This window comes from Nerophis lumbriciformis, linkage group LG18, assembly GCF_033978685.3.
Source record: "Nerophis lumbriciformis linkage group LG18, RoL_Nlum_v2.1, whole genome shotgun sequence".
NCBI lineage: Eukaryota > Metazoa > Chordata > Actinopteri > Syngnathiformes > Syngnathidae > Nerophis > Nerophis lumbriciformis.
The window spans coordinates 7,177,495-7,197,500 of NC_084565.2; the positions used below are offsets into that span (position 1 = coordinate 7,177,495).

A 20,006-nucleotide genomic window follows, 5' to 3' on the forward strand; every position below is an offset into this window, starting at 1 on the left:
TAAGTGCGCCGCTGTTGTGCTGATTAATGAACCCCCTGATGGGAGTGTTATATCAACTAAGCCCTCACTTCAACTTTCCACGTGCAAGATTGAATCTATTTAAAAAAGTGTAACCGAGGGTTTATAAATGTCGCCTATACTGTATGAAACTACAAAATAACAAACACGGAGGCTCCAGTTTACACGAGGACCACTTTATTTACCTTCTTTCAAAAACTTCCGCTCCACTCCAACGTGTCAAAATTCCACTCTTAGCGCCTTCAAAATAAGAGCTCAAGGCATATACTGTATAACAGCGCATAACAGGAACTTAACATCACAAAGAGGAAAGCCCATAAAAATAGGTTACAAAAGTTATTTAATAAGAAGCCAAAAAGTGCAAAAACAATAATGTTCGTGTTGGAGGAGTTGTGAATTAGATACACCTGCAGTCTGCAGGCGTACCTAATGTTGTGGCCCAGCAGTCATTCGCAACTCCTCCAACACGAACATTATTGTTTTTGCACTTTTTGGCTTCTTATGAAATAACTTTTTTAAATAGATTCAATCTTGCACGTGGAAAGTTTAAGTGTGGGCTTTAGTTGATATAACACTCCCATCAGGGGTTGCCGTGCATTCTACGGCGGGGGTGCAGGAGGCGTGGCTACTGGAGCCTCAGCCAGTGCGTCCTTTGCAGCCGTTTTATGATCGCTCAGCACAAGAAATACTTTACACACATACAGTTGTTGACAAAATTCACTGTACATTATATACCTCAGCTAACTAAACTATGGAAATGTATAATATAATTCATATAGCAATACAGTCTCACTGCACAGCAGACCAGCAGTTAGCTGAGTCCGTCCATGTTGAGGCACTGAGTGACGTGCCTCGACTGGCTGCTGTTCACCGCACCGTCTCTTCTCAGTATTTGAACGGCAAATGTGAAAATTCAGCGATTTTGAATAAAAATAATCTAAAACTGGTGAAGTTAAATGGAAAATAACTTTATAGTATAATCACTGGATACATTTAACAATATATATTTTTTTCTTTTTAAATTTTTTTTCTTTCCATGAGTGACTGCACGTCACTGGCAGAGCTATATGAGCTACATGCTAATATAGCATTTTTACATCATGCTAGATTCCAAACACTAGCAGAGCTATGTGAGCTACATGCCAACATACTGTAGCATTTTGACATCAAGCTAGAGCTACATGCTAACATTACATTTTAACATCATGCCTGATAGGTTAACATACACACTGAAAAAATGAGTGATCAAACACACAGCTCCCACGAGGAATAGTTGGCAGAGATCAGTTTTAAGATGTGTAGTGAAGCCCGCTTTTTTTTTTTTTTCTTTTCCTTTTTTCAAAATGTTTCCCTGTAAGGTGGGCGTGTATATATGTATTTATATATTCATTTACTGGATTGCAGCAGCACTTTTTTTTTTGTATAAGAGCATGGTGTCATAACCTGCTCAGTGGCTTAGCGGTTAAAGTGTCCGTCCTGAGTTCAAACCCCGACCGAGTCATACCAAAGACTATAAAAATGAGACCCATGGCACTCAGCATCAAGGGTTGGAATTGGGGGTTAAATCACCAAAAATGATTCCCGGGAGCAACCACCGCTGCTGCTCACTGCTCCCCTTACCTCCCAGGGGGTGATCAAGGGTGATGGGTCAAATGCAGAGAATAATTTTGTGTGTGACAATCATTGGAACTTTAACTTTATTTGAGTGTTTGAATCTATAAGTTTATCATCAAACCTTCGTGTCTTGGATGACACAAAGTAACAACCGTCAGGTTCAAACACTGATGACATCTATTAGACGAGACAAGAAGCAAGGAATTAAACAGAGACAGAATTAAATTTGGCTCAATTTGAGGAGAGACGCCTGGACACTAACACGCTCTGGCGAAAGATTGTACGCCACCTCTTTCTGTTTGGACTTTCCCTGATTACATGGCAACAGCTGTTTCTAAGGGACGTGGGTCGTAAACAGCGTTGCCTTTGGTTACAGAACAGTTCAAAAGAAAGGTCGTAACACAGTTCAAAGAAGAGGTCGTAAAACAGTTCACATGTTACACATCGATTGCTTGATAACTTTAACACGTATGAGTGGGACCCTTTTGGATACCCGAGAATTTTAGTGGGATTTTTTTTAAACTGTCATTGGGACAGTTCAGGGATTAATTTGGTGCAACCGGTTTGCTCTGGCTCATAAGCACAGATTGTTACACTTATGAATATAACTCAGTGGTCTAGTGGTTAGAGTGTCTGCCCTGAGATTGGTAGGTCGTGAGTTCAAACCCCTGCCGAGTCATACCAAAGACTTTAAAAATGGGACCCATTCCCTCCCTGCTTGGCACTCAGCATCAAGGGTTGGAATTGGGGGTTAAATCACCAAAAATGATCCCCGGGCGTGGCCATCGCTGCTGCTCACTGCTCCCCTTACCTCCCAGGGGGTGATCAAGGGTGATGGGTCAAATGCAGAGAATAATTTTGCCACACCTAGTGTGTGTGTGACAATCATTGGAACTTTAACTTAATTTGAGGGTTTGAATCTATAAGTTTATCAACAAACCTTCGTGTCGTGGATGACACAAAGTAACAACCATCAGGTTCAAACACTGATGACATCTATTAAACGAGACAATAAGCAAGGAATTAAACAGAGACAGAATTAATTTTGGCTCAATTTGAGGAGACGCCTGGACACTGTACCCTTGTACTGTGTCTCAACACGCTCTGGCGAAAGATTGTACGGCACCTCTTTTTGTTTGGACTTTCCCTGATTACATGGCAACAGCTGTTTCTAAGGGACGTGGGTCGTAAACAGCGTTGCCTTTGGTTACAGAACAGTTCAAAAGAAAGGTCGTAGAACAGTTCAAAGAAGAGGTCGTAAAACAGTCCACATGTTACACATTGATTGCTTGAGTGGGACCCTTTTGGATACCCGAGAATTTTAGTGGGATTTTTTTTAAACTGTCATTGGGACAGTTCAGGGATTAATTCGGTGCAACCGGTTTGCTCTGGCTCATAAGCACAGATTGTTACACTTATGAATATAACTTGTCGTTTCAATGCCAAACACAACCAGAACTAACATTCTTTTGACATTTATACCTGAAAATACATTTGATCTATTTTTGTACAACTGCAATACACTAAAACGGATCATTTTAACGACAGTATTTGTTGATTCAGTATGTACAATGAATGATTACAATAACAATATTGAAAATATCACACTACTGTACCCAGTCCTAATTATTAGGCACTCTTGAAACCGAACATGAGCGCACATGTTGCTCTTCCCCATGAGCAGCGGGTGTTGTTCTGATACATCATCATGTCATATCATATCGGGTCAAGAGCAACACCACGGCCAAAATAGCAGCTCTGAAAACAACATAAGCTTCACGTGGCTGTCGGAGCGGCATCACGGCAGCTGATGAAGTGTGTGCAGTCCCGTACCAAAAACGGCAAAGTGAGCATATTGTCTGATCCATAGCTCATCAACGACATCAGGGCCAGAAATATAAACAAATATAAAGTTCACGAAGAGGTACTAGAGTTGTAGGGTATACCGGTACTCATGATTTAAAAACAGAACTTTACCATTCTGTTTTTCACCCCTTAGCAATTTCTAGTTCAACTTCAGGGCTATCTGTCCTTATAAAGTTTAATTTTTATGTTTAACAATGTCCTCTTTGTTTAAGCAAAGTTTTATGCCAGAAACATAATACGGTACTCAACATTTTCCCGCAAAATTTTTTTCAAAGTGGAATATTGGATGTGAAGTATTTGGAACCTTACATAGGTCAATAATTAATTAAAAAAATATTATGTTTTAAGCAATTAGTTTTTTTTTGTTTTTTTTTAAACATTAAAATTGTTATGGCTCTAAAAGGCTCCCACTCATAAAAGTGTTAAAAATAGGTCATACATGATTTTTTATTATTTTCTACTTTCAACGTATAAGTCTCTCGATCAACTTCAGGGATATCTGTCCATATAAAGTTTAGTTTTTATGTTTAACAATGTCCTCTTTAAGAAAAAAATGTTTTTTATGGCATAAACAAAAAATATGAAACATTTTCCCTCAAAAAATATTTTAAAGTGGAATATTTGATGTGAAGTAATTGGAACCTTAAATAGGTCAATAATTAGTTGAAACATTGGTTTTAATAAATTATTATGTTTTAAGCAATGACAATTTTTTTTTTTTTTTTTTTTTTTTTAAAACACTAAAATTGTTAGGGATCCAAAAGGCTCGCACTCATAAAAGTGTTAAAAATAGGTCATACATTAAATATTATTTTTTACTTTCAACGCATAAGTCTCTAGATCAACTTCAGGGCTATATGTCCATATAAAGTTTAGTTTTTATGTTTAACAATGTCCTCTTTGTTTAGAAAAAACAGTTTTTTATGGCAGAAACACAAAATATGCAACATTTTCCCTCAAAAAATATTTTAAAGTGTAATATTTGATGTGACATAATTGGAGCCTTAAATATGTCTAAAATTCATAACAACATTGATGTTGGTTCAATATTATTTTCTGGGAAATGACAGTTTAAAAAAAAATCACACTAAAATTCTCATATGTGTTAAAATTATCAAGCAATCAATCAAAGTTTATTTATATAGCCCTTAATCACAAGTGTCTCAAAGGGCTGCACAAACATGCTAGTGTTACTAACCTAGCATGATGTTAAAATGCTATGTTAGCATGTAGCTCACATAGCCATGCTAGTGTTACTAACCTAGCATGATGTCAAAATGCTATGTTTACATGTAGCTCACATAGTGTTGCTAATGTAGCACGATGTCAGAATGCTCTGTTAGCATGTGGCTCACAAAGCTATGTTGCTAACATGCTGGTCACGGTGGTGGTGTGTGCAGACGAGAAGGAGCTGAAGGACTGCCTGATGGTGCTAGTTGACGACCAGCAGAAGCTGTCGTCCCAGATGGCCAAAAGCACGCTGTCTGCACGCCGCCTGTGCCAACGTCTGGTCATCCTGGAGCGCTACCTCATCTCTCTGAGCTACAGCATGATGGAGAAGGAGAAGGTCTACTGGAAGTTTCCCGTCAACTCACCGCGGCCCGCCACCGACAACAAAAGGTGCTTCATCATTATTATTATTTAGGACACGACGCGACTGTGTTGCTGAATGTGGTCTTCTTGTCTTCTCAGTCCACGTCCTGACAGCAAGAGTGTGGAAGGGTTGGCCAGAGTGGGCTCCAGGGCCGCGCTCTCTTTTGCCTTTGCCTTCCTGCGTCGGGCCTGGAGGTCAGGTAGGAGAACCTCACAGTTCTGCAGATGTCATGGTCAACATCTCACTTGGCTTAAGTGAGGCCCGCAGCTAATTGACTTATTTTCAATGTATTTATTTTTAAAATACTATGAAAAACTATAGAAAAGTGGAATAAAAGAGCAAACCGGTGAAAGTTGCAATGTTGACACTAATAACACATTACATGATTTTTTTTCTTTAAAACTGCCATTGCTAATAATAATGAATCAAAATCAATGTTGTTATGAATTATTGACATATTTAAAGGCCTACTGAAATGCGATTTTCTTATTTAAACGGGGATAGCAGGTCCATTCTATGTGTCATACTTGATCATTTCGCGATATTGCCTTATTTTTGCTGAAAGGATTTAGTAGAGAACATCGACGGTAAAGTTCGCAACTTTTGGTCGCTGATAAAAAAGCCTTGCCTGTACCGGAAGTAGCAGACGATATGCGCGTGACGTCACAGGTTGTGGAGCTCCTCACATCTGCACATTGTTTACAATCATGGCCACCAGCAGCGAGAGCGATTCGGACCGAGAAAGCGACGATTTCCCCATTAATTTGAGCGAGGATGAAAGATTCGTGGATGAGGAAAGTGAGAGTGAAGGACTAGAGGGCAGTGGGAGCCATTCAGATAGGGAAGATGCTGTGAGATGCGGGTGGTACCTGATATTCAGCTGGGAATGACTAAAACAGTAAATAAACACAAGACATATATATACTCTATTAGCCACAACACAACCAGGCTTATATTTAATATGCCACAAATTAATTCCGCATAACAAACACCTCCCCCCTCCTGTCCATATAACCTGCCAATGCAACTCAAACACCTGCACAACACACTCAATCCCACAGCCCAAAGTACCGTTCACCTCCCCAAAGTTCATACAGGACATATATTTCCCCAAAGTCCCCAAAGTTACGTATGTGACATGCACATAGCGGCACGCACGTACGGGCAAGCGATCAAATGTTTGGAAGCCGCAGCTGCATGCTTACTCACGGTACCGTGTCTGCGTATCCAACTCAAAGTCCTCCTGGTAAGAGTCTCTGTTGTCCTAGTTCTCCACAGGCCAATGGTAAAGCTTAACTGTCATCTTCCGGGAATGTAAACAATGAAACACCGGCTGTGTTATCCGGCACAACAGTCAGGGGTTGCATTCTACGGCGGGGGTGCGTTATCCGGCACAACACCTGCCGCAATAAACCGCTTCCCACGTACAGCTTTCTTCTTTGCTGTCTCCATTGTTCATTGAACAAATTGCAAAAGATTCACCAACACAGATGTCCAGAATACTGTGGAATTTTGCGATGAAAACAGACGACTTAATAGCTGGCCACCATGCTGTCCCAAAATTTCCTCTACAATCCGTGACGTCACGCGCAGGCGTCATCATACCGAGACGTTTTCAGCAGGATATTTCGCGCGAAATTTAAAATTGCACTTTAGTAAGCTATTGGCATGTGTTGCAATGTTAAGATTTCATCATTGATATATAAACTATCAGACTGCGTGGTCGCTAGTAGTGGCTTTCAGTAGGCCTTTAAGGCTCCAATTACTTCACATCAAATATTCCACTTTGACATATTTTTTTGGGGGGGAAAAAATGCATATTTTGTGTAATTGCCATAAAAAGGGCATTAAACAAACTAACCAAGCATTAAAAAATGATAAACTTATAATCAACAGATAGATCTGAAGATGATCTAAAGATTTACGTGTTGAAAATAACATAAAATGTAAAATAATATATGATTTTTTATTTATTTAACATGTTTATGAGTGGGGCCATTTCGGATTCCCAGGAGTCTTTTTACGAAAAATCGATGTTATGATATATTGACCCATTCAATCCTGAATTACTTCACATCAAATATTCCACTTTGAAATATTTTTGGGGAAAATATAGTATGTTTTGTGGGGGTTTTTCTTTTCATTAAAAAACTCTGTTTAATGCTCTTTTTGTCCTGGAAAACGAACAACCAAAACACATTGAAAATAACATAAAATATAAAACGTATTTTTTTTAAACATGTTTATGAGTGGAGCCCTTTTTGATCCTTGAGAGTCTTTGTGGGATTTTTTTCGAAAAATAATCTTTGTTAAAAAAAAAATAAAAAAATGAATTATTGACCTATTCAAGGCTCCAATTACCTCACATCAAATATTCCACTTTGACATATTTTTTTTTGGGGAAAAAAATGCATATTTTGTGTAGTTGCCATAAAAAGGGCATTAAACAAACTAACAAAGCATTGAAAAATAATAAACTTATAATCAACAGATAGATCTGAAGATGATCTAAAGATTTACGTGTTGAAAATAACATAAAATGTAAAATAATATATGATTTTTTTATTTATTTAACATGTTTATGAGTGGGGCCCTTTTGGATCCCCGAGAGTCTTAGTGGGACTTTTTTTCACAAAAAATTATCTTTATTAAAAATAAAAAAAAATAAAAATCAATGTTATGATATATTGACCCATTCAAGGCTCCAATGATTTCACATCAAATATTCCACTTTGTAATATTTTTTGGGAAAATATAGCATATTTTGTGTTTTTTTTTTTTTTTTTGCATTAAAAAACTCTGTTTAATGCTCTTTTTGTCCTGGAAAACAAACAACCAAAACACATTGAAAATAAAAAATATAAAATAATGTATCTTTTTTAAACATGTTTATGAGTGGGGCCCTTTTTGGATCTGAGAGTCTTTGTGGGATTTTTTTCAAAAAATTATCTTTGTTCAAAAAAATAATTAAATAATGAATTATTGACCTATTCAAGGCTCCAATTACTTCACATCAAATATTCCACTTTTAAATATTTTTGGGGAAAATATAGCATATTTTGTGTTTTTTTTGCATTAAAAAAACTCTGTTAATGCTCTTTTTGTCCTGGAAAACGAACAACCAAAACACTTTCGAAATAACATAAAATATAAAACTTTTTTTTTTAAACATGTTTATGAGTGGGGCCCTTTTTTGATCTGAGAGTCTTGGTGGAATTTTTTTCGAAAAAATTATCTTTGGTTAAAAAAAAAAAAAAACAATGAATTATTGACCCATTCAAGGCTCCAATTACTTCACATCAAATATTCCACTGACATATTTTTTGGGGGACAAAATTGCATATTTTGTGTAATTGCCATAAAAAGGGCATTAAACAAACTAACAAAGCTTTAAAAAATAATAAACTTATAATCAACAGATAGATCTGAAGATGATCTTAAGATTTACGTGTTGAAAATAACATACAATGTAAAATAATATATGATTTTTTATTTATTTAACATGTTTGAGTGGGGCCCTTTTGGATCCCCGAGAGTCTTAGTGGGATTTTTTTTAACGAAAAATTATCTTTGTTCAAAAAATAACTATCAAAATCAATGCTATGATATATTGACCCATTCAAGGCTCCAATTACTTCACATTAAATATTCCACTTTGTAATATTTTTTCGTATTAAAAACTCTGTTTAATGCTCTTTTTGTCCTGGAAAATGAACAACCAAAACACATTGAAAATAACATAAAATATAAAATAATGTATCTTTTTTTAAACATGTTTATGAGTGGGGGCCCTTTTTGGATCCTTGAGAGTCTTTGTGGGATTTTTTTCGAAAAATAATCTTTGTTAAAAAAAATAAAATAATAATAATTATTGACCTATTCAAGGCTCCAATTACTTCACATCAAATATTCCACTTTGACATATTTTTTTGGGGGGAAAAAATGCATATTTTGTGTAGTTGCCATAAAAAGGGCATTAAACAAACTAACAAAGCATTTAAAAATAATAAACTTATAATCAACAGATAGATCTGAAGACGATCTAAAGATTTATGTGTGGAAAATAACATAAAATGTAAAATAATATATTATTTTTTATTTATTTAACATGTTTATGAGTGGAACCTTTTTGGATCCCCGATAGTCTTAGTGGGACTTTTTTTAACGAAAAATTAATATTATGATATATTGACCCATTCAAGGCTCCAATTGCTTCACATCAAATATTCCACTTTTAAATATTTTTGGGGAAAATATAGCATATTTTGTGTTGTTTTGCATTTTAAAAAAACTCTGTTTAATGCTCTTTTTGTCCTGGAAAACCAACAACCATTGAAAATAACATAAAATATAAAATAATGTATTTTTTTTTTTTTTAAATTTTGAGTGGGGCCCTTTTTGGATCCTTGAGTCTTTGTGGGATTTTTTGTTAAAAAATAAATAAAATAATGAATCAATGTTATTGACCCATTAAAGGCTCCAATTACTTCACATCAAATATTCCACTTTGAAATATTTTTTTGGGGAAAAATATAGCATATTTAGTTTTTTTGCATAAAAAAAAACACATAGTTTTTCAAGACAAAAGAGCGTAAAACAAACAATCAAAACATTAAAAAAAATTCTAAAAACTTATAATTAACGGATAGATAGCCCTTTTTGGATCTATGAGGAGTTTTTTTTAGAAAAAATGGTCTTGGTTAAAAAAAAATAAAAAAAAATTAAAATCAATGTTATGAATTATTGACCTATTCAAGGCTCCAATTACTTGACATCAAATATTACACTTTGAAATATTTTTTGGGGAAAATATTGCATATTTTGTGTTTTTTTTTTTTTTAAATAAAAAGACAGTTTACCAAGACAAAAAGGGCATAAAACAACAACCAAAACATAAAAACATAATGAAAACGTATAATCAACAGATAGATCTGACGTTGATCTAGAGATTTAAGTGTTGGAAATAACATAAAATATGAGATAACGTATTTTTTTAATGTTTATGAGTGGGGCCCTTTTTGGATCCCTGAGGGTCTTTGTGGGAGTTTTTCGAAAAATGGTCTTGGTTAAAAAAAAAAAAAAAAAAAATCAAAATCAATGTTATGAATTATTGACTTATTCAAGGCTCCAATTACTTCACATCAAATATTACACTTTTAAATATTTTTTAGGAAAATATAGCATATTTTTGTTTTTTTAGCATTAAAAAAACTAAGTTTTCCCAAGACTAAAAAGAGCATAAACCAAACAACCAAAATATGTGGAAAATAACATAAAATATAAAATAATGTATATATTTTTAACAGGTTCATGAGTGGGGCCCTTTTTGGATCCCTGAGAGTCTTTGTGGGATTTTTTTCCAAAAATTATCTTTGTTCAATAAATAGATAAATTATCAAAATCAATGTTATGAATTATTGACCCATTCAAGGCTCCAATTACTTCTCATCAAATATTCCACTTTGACATATTTTTCCAAGACAAAAAGAGCATAAATAAACAACCAAAACTTAAAAAAATAATGAAAACTTATAATCAACGGATAGATCTGAAGTGGATCTAGAGATTTAAGTGTTGAAATTAACATAAAATATAAATTAAAGTATTTTTTTCAACATGTTAATGAGTGGGGCCCGTTTTGGATCCCTGAGAGTCATGGTGCGATTTTTTTCGAAAAACGATCTTAGTTAAAAAATGTTTAATAAATATTATGAAATATTGACCCATTCAAGGCTCCAATTACTTCACATCAAATATTCAACTTTAAAATATTTTTGGGAAAATATAGCATATTTTGTGGGGGGGTTTTTTGCATAAAAAAGCGGCTTTATAAGACAAAAAGAGCATAAACAAACAACCAAAACACATTGTAAATAACATCAAATATAAAATAATGTATTTAAAAATATATATATTTATGAGTGGGGCCCTTATTGGATCCCTTAGAGTTTCAGTGGGATTTTTATTAATTTTTAAAAACAGTCTTTGTTCAACAAATAATAATCAATTGAAATAGATTATTGACCTATTTAAGACTCCAATTACGTCACATTAAATATTGCACTTTGCAAAATTTGGGGGGGAAATATTGCATATTTGTGTTTTTGCCATAAAAACTGTGTTGTCCTGAACAAAAAGGGCATAAATTATAAATCATAGATCTGAAAATGATATACAGATTTAAGCATTGGAAATATATATATATATATATATATATATACATATATATATATATATATATATATATATATATATATATATATATGTATGACTTATTATATTATATTATATATAATATTACTTAATTATTTCACATCAAAGATTCCACTTTGGAAATTTTCTATTTTCTATTTCTGCAATAAAAACAAAGTTTTCTTTAACAACGAGGGCATGAAAAGTAAAATCAATCAATCAAATTAAACTTAATATCTGAATAAATGATTAACATATGACTTATTTTTAACATTTATGACTGAGGCCCTTCCAGTTCCCTGAGACCAAACTTGAGTAACAGCCCTAAAGGGTTAAAAAAAAGTAAATATTGTATTGGTTTCGAAAATGAAAATGATCAAAATGGCCCCCGCATGTTTATATATTTCTTTGTGTGAGGCCCTCAGTGGAAAAGGTTTGCCCCCCCCCCTGTTGTTGTTTTGTGCAGGAGATGACGCAGACCTTTGCAGTGAACTCCTCCAGGAGTCTCTGGATGCTCTCCGGGCCCTGCCAGAGGCCACCCTGTTCGACGAGGGCACCGTGTCCTCGGTCTGGCTGGAGGTGGTTGAGAGGGCCACCAAGTTCCTCAGGTGAGCCGCCGGTTCCTGTTGAGCTCCACTCGCTCAGGGTCTGTTATAACTTAGCATGTGACACATGCTAACTGATAGCATGCTAAAATTAGCATGCTAACTTTTTGAGCTAGTTTTAGTCATACAACTTGGTACGCGACACTTGTTAACTGTTAGCATTAGAGATGTCCGATAATGGCTTTTTTGCCGATTCCGATATTGTCCAACTCTTAATTACCGATTCCGATATCAACCGACACCGATTTATACAGTCGTGGAATTAACACATTATTATGCCTAATTTTGTTGTGATGCATTAAACAATGTAACAAGGTTTCCCAAAATAAATCAACTCAAGTTATGAAAAAAAATGCCAACATGGCACTGCCATATTTATTATTGAAGTCACAAAGTGCATTATTTTTTTTAACATGCCTCAAAACAGCAGCTTGGAATTTGGGACATGCTCTTCCTGAGAGAGCATGAGGAGGTTGAGGTGGGCGGGGTTGAGGTGGGTAGGCGATAGCGGGGGGTGTATATTGTAGCGTCCCGGAAGAGTTAGTGCTGCAAGGGATTCTGGGTATTTGTTCTGTTGTGTTTATGTTGTGTTACGGTGCGGATGTTCTCCCGAAATGTGTTTGTCATTCTTGTTTGGTGTGGGTTCACAGTGTGGCGCATATTTGTAACAGTGTTAAAGTTGTTTATACGGCCACCCTCAGTGTGACCTGTATGGCTGTTGACCAAGTATGACTTGCATTCACTTGTGTGTGTGTGAAAAGCCGTAGGTATCATGTGACCGGGCCGGAACGCAAAGGCAGTGCCTTTAAGGTTTATTGTCGCTCTGTACTTCTCCCTACGTCCGTGTACACAGCGGCGTTTTAAAAAGTCAAATTTTACTTTTTGTAACCGACACCGATAATTTCCGATATTACATTTTAAAGCATTTATCGGCCGATAATATCGGCAGTCCGATATTATCGGACATCTCTAGTTAGCATGCAAACGATAACATGCTAACTTTTTCATCTATTTTGACACTTTTTTTTTCTCTATTTCCGCAGCTATAAACCTTACAGCTGTGTTACTTGAAATGTGAGACATGCTAACTGTTAGCATGCCATCGTATGCACACATGCGAAGTGTTAGCATTTTAATGTGCGCATGCTAATGTTTTAGACTAGCTCTGTAGCTAATTTTGTACAGTTACACCTACTCACGGATTCAGACTCTCGGCACCATCTTCAAAGTCCGGCGACCAGGTCCAGGGCACAGATAGCAGGTGTCAGGTTCAAACACTGATGGCATCTATTAAACAAGACAAGAGGCAAATAATTAAACAGAGACAGAATTAAATTTGGCTCAATTTGAGGAGAGAGGCATGGACACTGTACCCTTGTGCAGTGTCTCAGCACGCTCTCCCAAAAGATTGCACGCCTCCTTCTTTTATTTGGACCTTCCCTGACCACATGGCAACAGCTGCTTCCAAAGGGAGGTGGTCGTAAACAGCCATTGCCTTTGATTACAAAACAGTTCAAAAGAAAAGGTCGGTTAAAAAAAAAAGTCGTAAAGAGTTCAAGAAGGATGTCGTAAAAGAGTTCAAAAACAGGTTCGTAAGAGTTAAAAGAAAAAGCGTGGAGGGGAGTCAGGCCCTGCTTCCTCTCCGCTTTGTAGTTCTTGGGTCACGACAATATCTTTCTGTTGATTACAATACATGAAAAAAGCAGAACACCTTCATGTTGCTTTCCATCCTACACAGTGGAGTTTTACAAACCCCGTTTCCATATGAGTTGGGAAATTGTGTTAGATGTAAATATAAACGGAATACAATGATTTGCAAATCCTTTTCAACCCATATTCAATTGAATGCACAACAAAGACAACATATTTGATGTTCAAACTGATAAACATTTTTTTGTTGTTGCAAATAATCATTAACTTTAGAATTTGATGCCAGCAACACGTGACAAAGAAGTTGGGAAAGGTGGCAATAAATACTGATAAAGTTGAGGAATGCTCATCAAACACTTATTTGGAACATCCCACAGGTGAACAGGCAAATTGGGAACAGGTGGGTGCCATGATTGGGTATGAAAGTAGATTCCATGAAATGCTCAGTCATTCACAAACAAGGATGGGGCGAGGGTCACCACTTTTGTCAACAAATGCGTGAGCAAATTGTTGAACAGTTTAAGAAAAACCTTTCTCAACCAGCTATTGCAAGGAATTTAGGGATTTCACCATCTACGCTCCGTAATATCATCAAAGGGTTCAGAGAATCTGGCGAAATCACTGCACGTAAGCAGCTAAGCCCGTGACCTTCCATCCCTCAGGCTGTACTGCATCAACAAGCGACATCGGTGTGTAAAGGATATCACCACATGGGCACAGGAACACTTCAGAAACCCACTGTCAGTAACTACAGTTGGTCGCTACATCTGTAAGTGCAAGTTAAAACTCTCCTATGCCAGGCGAAAACCGTTTATCAACAACACCCAGAAACGCCGTCGGCTTCGCTGGGCCTGAGCTCATCTAAGATGGACTGATACAAAGTGGAAAAGTGTTCTGTGGTCTGACGAGTCCACATTTCAAATTGTTTTTGGAAACTGTGGACGTCGTGTCCTCCGGACCAAAGAGGAAAAGAACCATCCGGATTGTTCTAGGCGCAAAGTGTAAAAGCCAGCATCTGTGATGGTATGGGGGTGTATTAGTGCCCAAGACATGGGTAACTTACACATCTGTGAAAGTGCCATTAATGCTGAAAGGTACATACAGGTTTTGGAGCAACATATGTTACCATTCAAGCAACGTTGCCATGGACGCCCCTGCTTATTTCAGCAAGACAATGCCAAGCCACGTGTTACATCAACGTGGCTACATAGTAAAAGAGTGCGGGTACTAGACTGGCCTGCCTGTAGTCCAGACCGGTCTCCCATTGCAAATGTGTGGCGCATTATGAAGCCTAAAATAGCACAACGGAGACCCCCGGACTGTTGAACAACTTAAGCTGTACATCAAGCAAGAATGGGAAAGAATTCCACCTGAGAAGCTTCAAAAATGTGTCTCCTCAGTTCCCAAACGTTTACTGAGTGTTGTTAAAAGGAAAGGCCATGTAACACAGTGGTGAACATGCCCTTTCCCAACTACTTTGGCACGTGTTGCAGCCATGAAATTCTAAGTTAATTATTATTTGCCAAAAAAAAAATAAAGTTTATGAGTTTGAACATCAAATATGTTGTCTTTGTAGCATATTCAACTGAATATGGGTTTGCAAATCATTGTATTCCGTTTATATTTACATCTAACACAATTTCCCAACTCATATGGAAACGGGGTTTGTACAAGCCTTCTTCTTGGTAGGTTCAAAGACAGCTTTCATTTCAACACAAAGTTTTTTTGATAACTTAGATACAATTATTCTAACAGCAGGCCCATCAAAATGTCTGCGTCTCACGTGTCCTGTGTCCCTTCCCCAGTGAAATCCATGGAAACGCCAGCACCAAGGGAAACATTCCCCTCCAGGACCAGCACCTGGCCCTGGCCATCCTGCTGGAGCTGGCCGTGCAGAGAGGCACACTCAGGTGGCTCCGACAACAGACCCTTCTTAAGGTACCCACAGCTTCCCCCTCGCTCACGTTTGCCCCTCACGTCTTTTCCAGTCAGCTGCTGTCGGCCATTCTGCTGCTGCTGCGCCTGTGGGAGAGCGGCACCCGAGAGATGGACAACGAGCGTTCCACGCAGGGAACCAGCGCGCCTCTGCTGCCCCTTTTGCAGCGCTTCAAGAACATACACAGCAGCAAGGAGGAGCCTGTCCTCGAGGAAGAACTGGAGGTTAGTGGCTGCACATTGAGGTCGCTTCATTACGGTACTTTCCGGACTATAGTTAGTTAGTTTAGTCTTTATTTGAAGGGACAATGCACAGAAACATTAAAGGGGAATATTATCACCAGACCTATGTAAGCGTCAATATATACCTTGATGTTGCAGAAAAAAGACCATATATTTTTTTAACCGATTTCCGAACTCTAAATGGGTGAATTTTGGCGAATTAAACGCCTTTCTAATATTCGCTCTCGGAGCGATGACGTCACAACGTGGCGTCACATCGGGAAGCAATCCGCCATTTTCTCAAACACCGAGTCAAATCAGCTCTGTTATTTTCCGTTTTTTCGACTGTTTTCCGTACCTTGGAGACATCATGCCTCGTCGGTGTGTTGTCGGAGGGTGTAACAACACGAACAGGGACGGATTCAAGTTGCACCAGTGGCCCAAAGATGCGAAAGTGGCAAGAAATTGGACGTTTGTTTACCGACGAAAGCTATGCTACGACAGAGATGGCAAGAATGTGTGGATATCCTGCGATACTCAAAGCAGATGCATTTCCAACGATAAAGTCAAAGAAATCTGCCGCCAGACGAGGGTATGTCTACAGAATATATTAATTGATGAAAACTGGGCTGTCTGCACTCTCAAAGTGCATGTTGTTGCCAAATGTATTTCATATCAATCAATCAATCAATCAATGTTTATTTATATAGCCCTAAATCACAAGTGTCTCAAAGGGCTGCACAAGCCACAACGACATCCTCGGTACAAAGCCCACATAAGGGCAAGGAAAAACTCACCCTAGTGGGACGTCGATGTGAGTGACTATGAGAAACCTTGGAGAGGGCCGCATATGTGGGTAACCCCCCCCCCCCTCTAGGGAGACCGAATGCAATGGATGTCGAGTGGGTCTAACATAATATTGTGAGAGTACAGTCCATAGTGGATCCAGCATAACAGTAAGAGTCCAGTCCACAGTGGGGTCAGCAGGAAACCATCCCGAGCGGAGACGGGTCAGCAGCGCAGAGATGTTCCCAACCGATATACAGGCGAGCGGTCCACCCCGGGTCCCGACCCCGGACAGCCAGCACCCCATCCATGGCCACCGGACCTGAGTGTCTCCCCTTCCACAAGGGGTAGGGGGAGCAGAGGAGAAAGGAAAAGAAACGGCAGATCAACTGGTCTAAAAAAAGAGGGGGCTATTCAAAGGCTAGAGTATACAAATGAGTTTTGAGATGGGACTTAAATGCTTCTACTGAGGTAGCATCTCTAACTGTTACCGGGAGGGCATTCCATAGTACTGGAGCCCGAATAGAAAACGCTCTATAGCCCGCAGACTTTTTTTGGGCTCTGGGAATCACTAATAAGCCGGAGTTCTTTGAACGCAGATTTCTTGCCGGGACATATGGCACAATACAATCGGCAAGATAGGATGGAGCTAGACAGTGTAGTATTTTATACGTAAGTAGTAAAACCTTAAAGTCGCATCTTAAGTGCACAGGAAGCCAGTGCAGGTGAGCCAGTATAGGCGTAATATGATCAAACTTTCTTGTTCTTGTCAAAAGTCTAGCAGCCGCATTTTGTACCAATTGTAGTCTTTTAATGCTAGACATAGGGAGACCCGAAAATAATACGTTACAGTAGTCGAGACGAGACGTAACGAACGCATGAATAATGATCTCAGCGTCGCTAGTGGACAAAATGGAACGAATTTTAGCGATATTACGGAGATGAAAGAAGGCCGTTTTAGTAACACTCTTAATGTGTGACTCAAACGAGAGAGTTGGGTCGAAGATAATACCCAGATTCTTTACTGATTCGCCTTGTGTAATTGTTTGGTTGTCAAATGTTAAGGTGGTATTATTAAATAAATGTCGGTGTTTAGCAGGACCGATAATCAGCATTTCCGTTTTCTTGGCATTGAGTTGCAAGAAGTTAGCGGACATCCATTGTTTAATTTCATTAAGACACGCCTCCAGCTGACTACAATCCGGCGTAAACCTAGTTCATAGTTGTTAGTTTCCTTTAATGCCAAACAAACACATACCAATCGTTGGTTAGAAGGCGATCGCCGAATTCGTCCTCGCTTTCTCCAGTGTCGCTGGCTGTCGTGTCGTTTTCGTCGGTTTCGCTTGCATACGGTTCAAACCGATATGGCTCAAAAGCTTCAGTTTCTTCTTCAATTTCGTTTTCGCTACCTGCCTCCACACTACAACCATCCGTTTCAATACATGCGTAATCTGTTGAATCGCTTAAGCCGCTGAAATCCGAGTCGGAATCCGAGCTAATGTCGCTTTCCCTTGCTGTTCTTTCCGCCATGCTTGTTTGTATGTATTGGCATCACTATGTGACGTCACAGGAAAATGGACGGGTGTTTATAACGATGGTTAAAATCAGGCACTTTGAAGCTTTTTTTAGGGATATTGTGTGATGTGTAAAATTTTGAAAAAAACTTCGAAAAATAAAATAAGCCACTGGGAACTGATTTTTAATGGTTTTAACAATTCTGAAATTGTGATAATGTTCCCCTTTAAATTCAAAGACAGATATGTTCTGTACCAGATTATAGCTAAATAGCTAATTTCCATACATACAAAAATCATGCAATAAAATGATGACAATAAAATCATACTATTGCATGTAATCAAATTAAGAAAAGTCATAAAATGCCCTTTCATTGACACATACTTAATATACAATACAACTAGAGATGTCCGATAAATGCTTTAAAATGTAATATCGGAAATTATCGGTATCGGTTTCAACCTCCTGATATTCTCGGGAGACTCCCGAATTTCATGTCCCTCCCGAAAATCTCCCGGGGCAACCATTCTCCCGATGTCCACCCGGACAACATTATTGGGGGTGTGCCTTAAAGGCACTGCCTTTAGCGTCCTCTACAACCTGTCATCACGTCCTCTTTTCCTCCATACAAACAGCTTTATATGCGGCTTTTACACACACATAAGTGAATGCAAGGCATACTTGGTCAACAGCCATGCAGGTCACACTGAGGGTGGCCGCATAAACAACTTTAACACTGTTACAAATATGCACCACACTGTGAACCCACACCAAACAAGAATGACAAACACATTTCGGGAAAACATCCACACTGTAACACAACATAATAAATACCCACAACCCCTTGCAGCACTAACTCTTCCGGGACGCTACAATATACACCCCCCGCTACCCCCTAACCCCCCACCCACCCCCAACCCTGCCCACCTCAACCTCCTCATGCTTTCTCAGAGAGAGCATGTGCCAAATTCCAAGCTGCTGTTTTCAGGCATGTTAAAAAAAATAATGCACTTTGTGACTTCAACAATAAATATGGCAGTGCCATGTTGGCATTTTTTTTTACATAACTTTAGTTCAGGGGTGCTCACACTTTTTCTGCAGGCGAGCTACTTTTCAATTGATCAAGTCGTGGGGATCTACCTCATTCATATATATAATTTATATTTACTTATTTATGAAATGTATGTTTTTGTTAACAAGTTAAAGGTGTTTAATGATAATGCAAGCATGTTTAACACATATAGTTAATATTGTTAAAAAAATTAAAGGTGTTTAATGATAATACAAGTATGTTTAGTACATATAGTTAATATTGTTAACAAGTTAAAGGTGTTTAAAGATAATGCAAGCATATTTAACACATATAGTTAATATTGTTAACAAGTTAAAGGTGTTTAATGAAAATACAAGTATGTTTAATACATATAGTTAATATTGTTAACAACTTAAAGGTGTTTAAAAATAATACAAGAATGTTTAACACATATAGTTAATATTGTTAACAAGTTAAAGGTGTTTAAAGATAATACAAGCATGTTTAACACATACAGTTAATATTGTTAATAAGTTAAAGGTGTTTAAAGATAATACAAGCATGTTTAACACATATAGTTAATATTGTTAATAAGTTAAAGGTGTTTAAAGATAATACAAGCATGTTTAACACATATAGATTCCTTTCTTTCATGAAGACAAGAATATAAGTTGGTGTATTACCTGATTCTGATGACTTGCATTGATTGTAATCAGACAGTGGTGCTGATAATGTCCGCATTTTCGAATGGAGGAGAAAAAAAGTCCTCCTTTCTGTCCAATACCACATGAAAGTGGTTGGTTTTTGGCATCTTATTTGTCCAGCTTCCGTACTCCTTTGTATACACTTTACAAGAAATACATTGTCGGCAAACTCCGTAGCTTGCTAGCTTGTGCACGCCAGTTTTCTGAGACTCTTATTTTGTTAGCGCAACTGTGCAGTCGGTCTTTGGAGTTTTGACGACAGGTACGGCGCC

General features: G+C 37.7%; 1 protein-coding gene across 9 annotated transcripts in view; it reads left to right on the forward strand.

The window, feature by feature from the left end:
- Window positions 1–20,006, forward strand: part of herc2 (HECT and RLD domain containing E3 ubiquitin protein ligase 2) — a 362,023-nt gene that overhangs the window by 45,981 nt on the left and 296,036 nt on the right. For all 9 annotated transcript variants that reach the window (XM_072915066.1, XM_072915069.1, XM_072915071.1 and 6 more), the window contains exons 5-9: window positions 4,899–5,118; window positions 5,191–5,291; window positions 11,751–11,892; window positions 15,345–15,449; window positions 15,528–15,699. In XM_072915066.1, coding sequence (XP_072771167.1) covers window positions 4,899–5,118; window positions 5,191–5,291; window positions 11,751–11,892; window positions 15,345–15,449; window positions 15,528–15,699 — 740 coding nt within the window. The remainder of the gene's footprint in view (window positions 1–4,898; window positions 5,119–5,190; window positions 5,292–11,750; window positions 11,893–15,344; window positions 15,450–15,527; window positions 15,700–20,006) is intronic.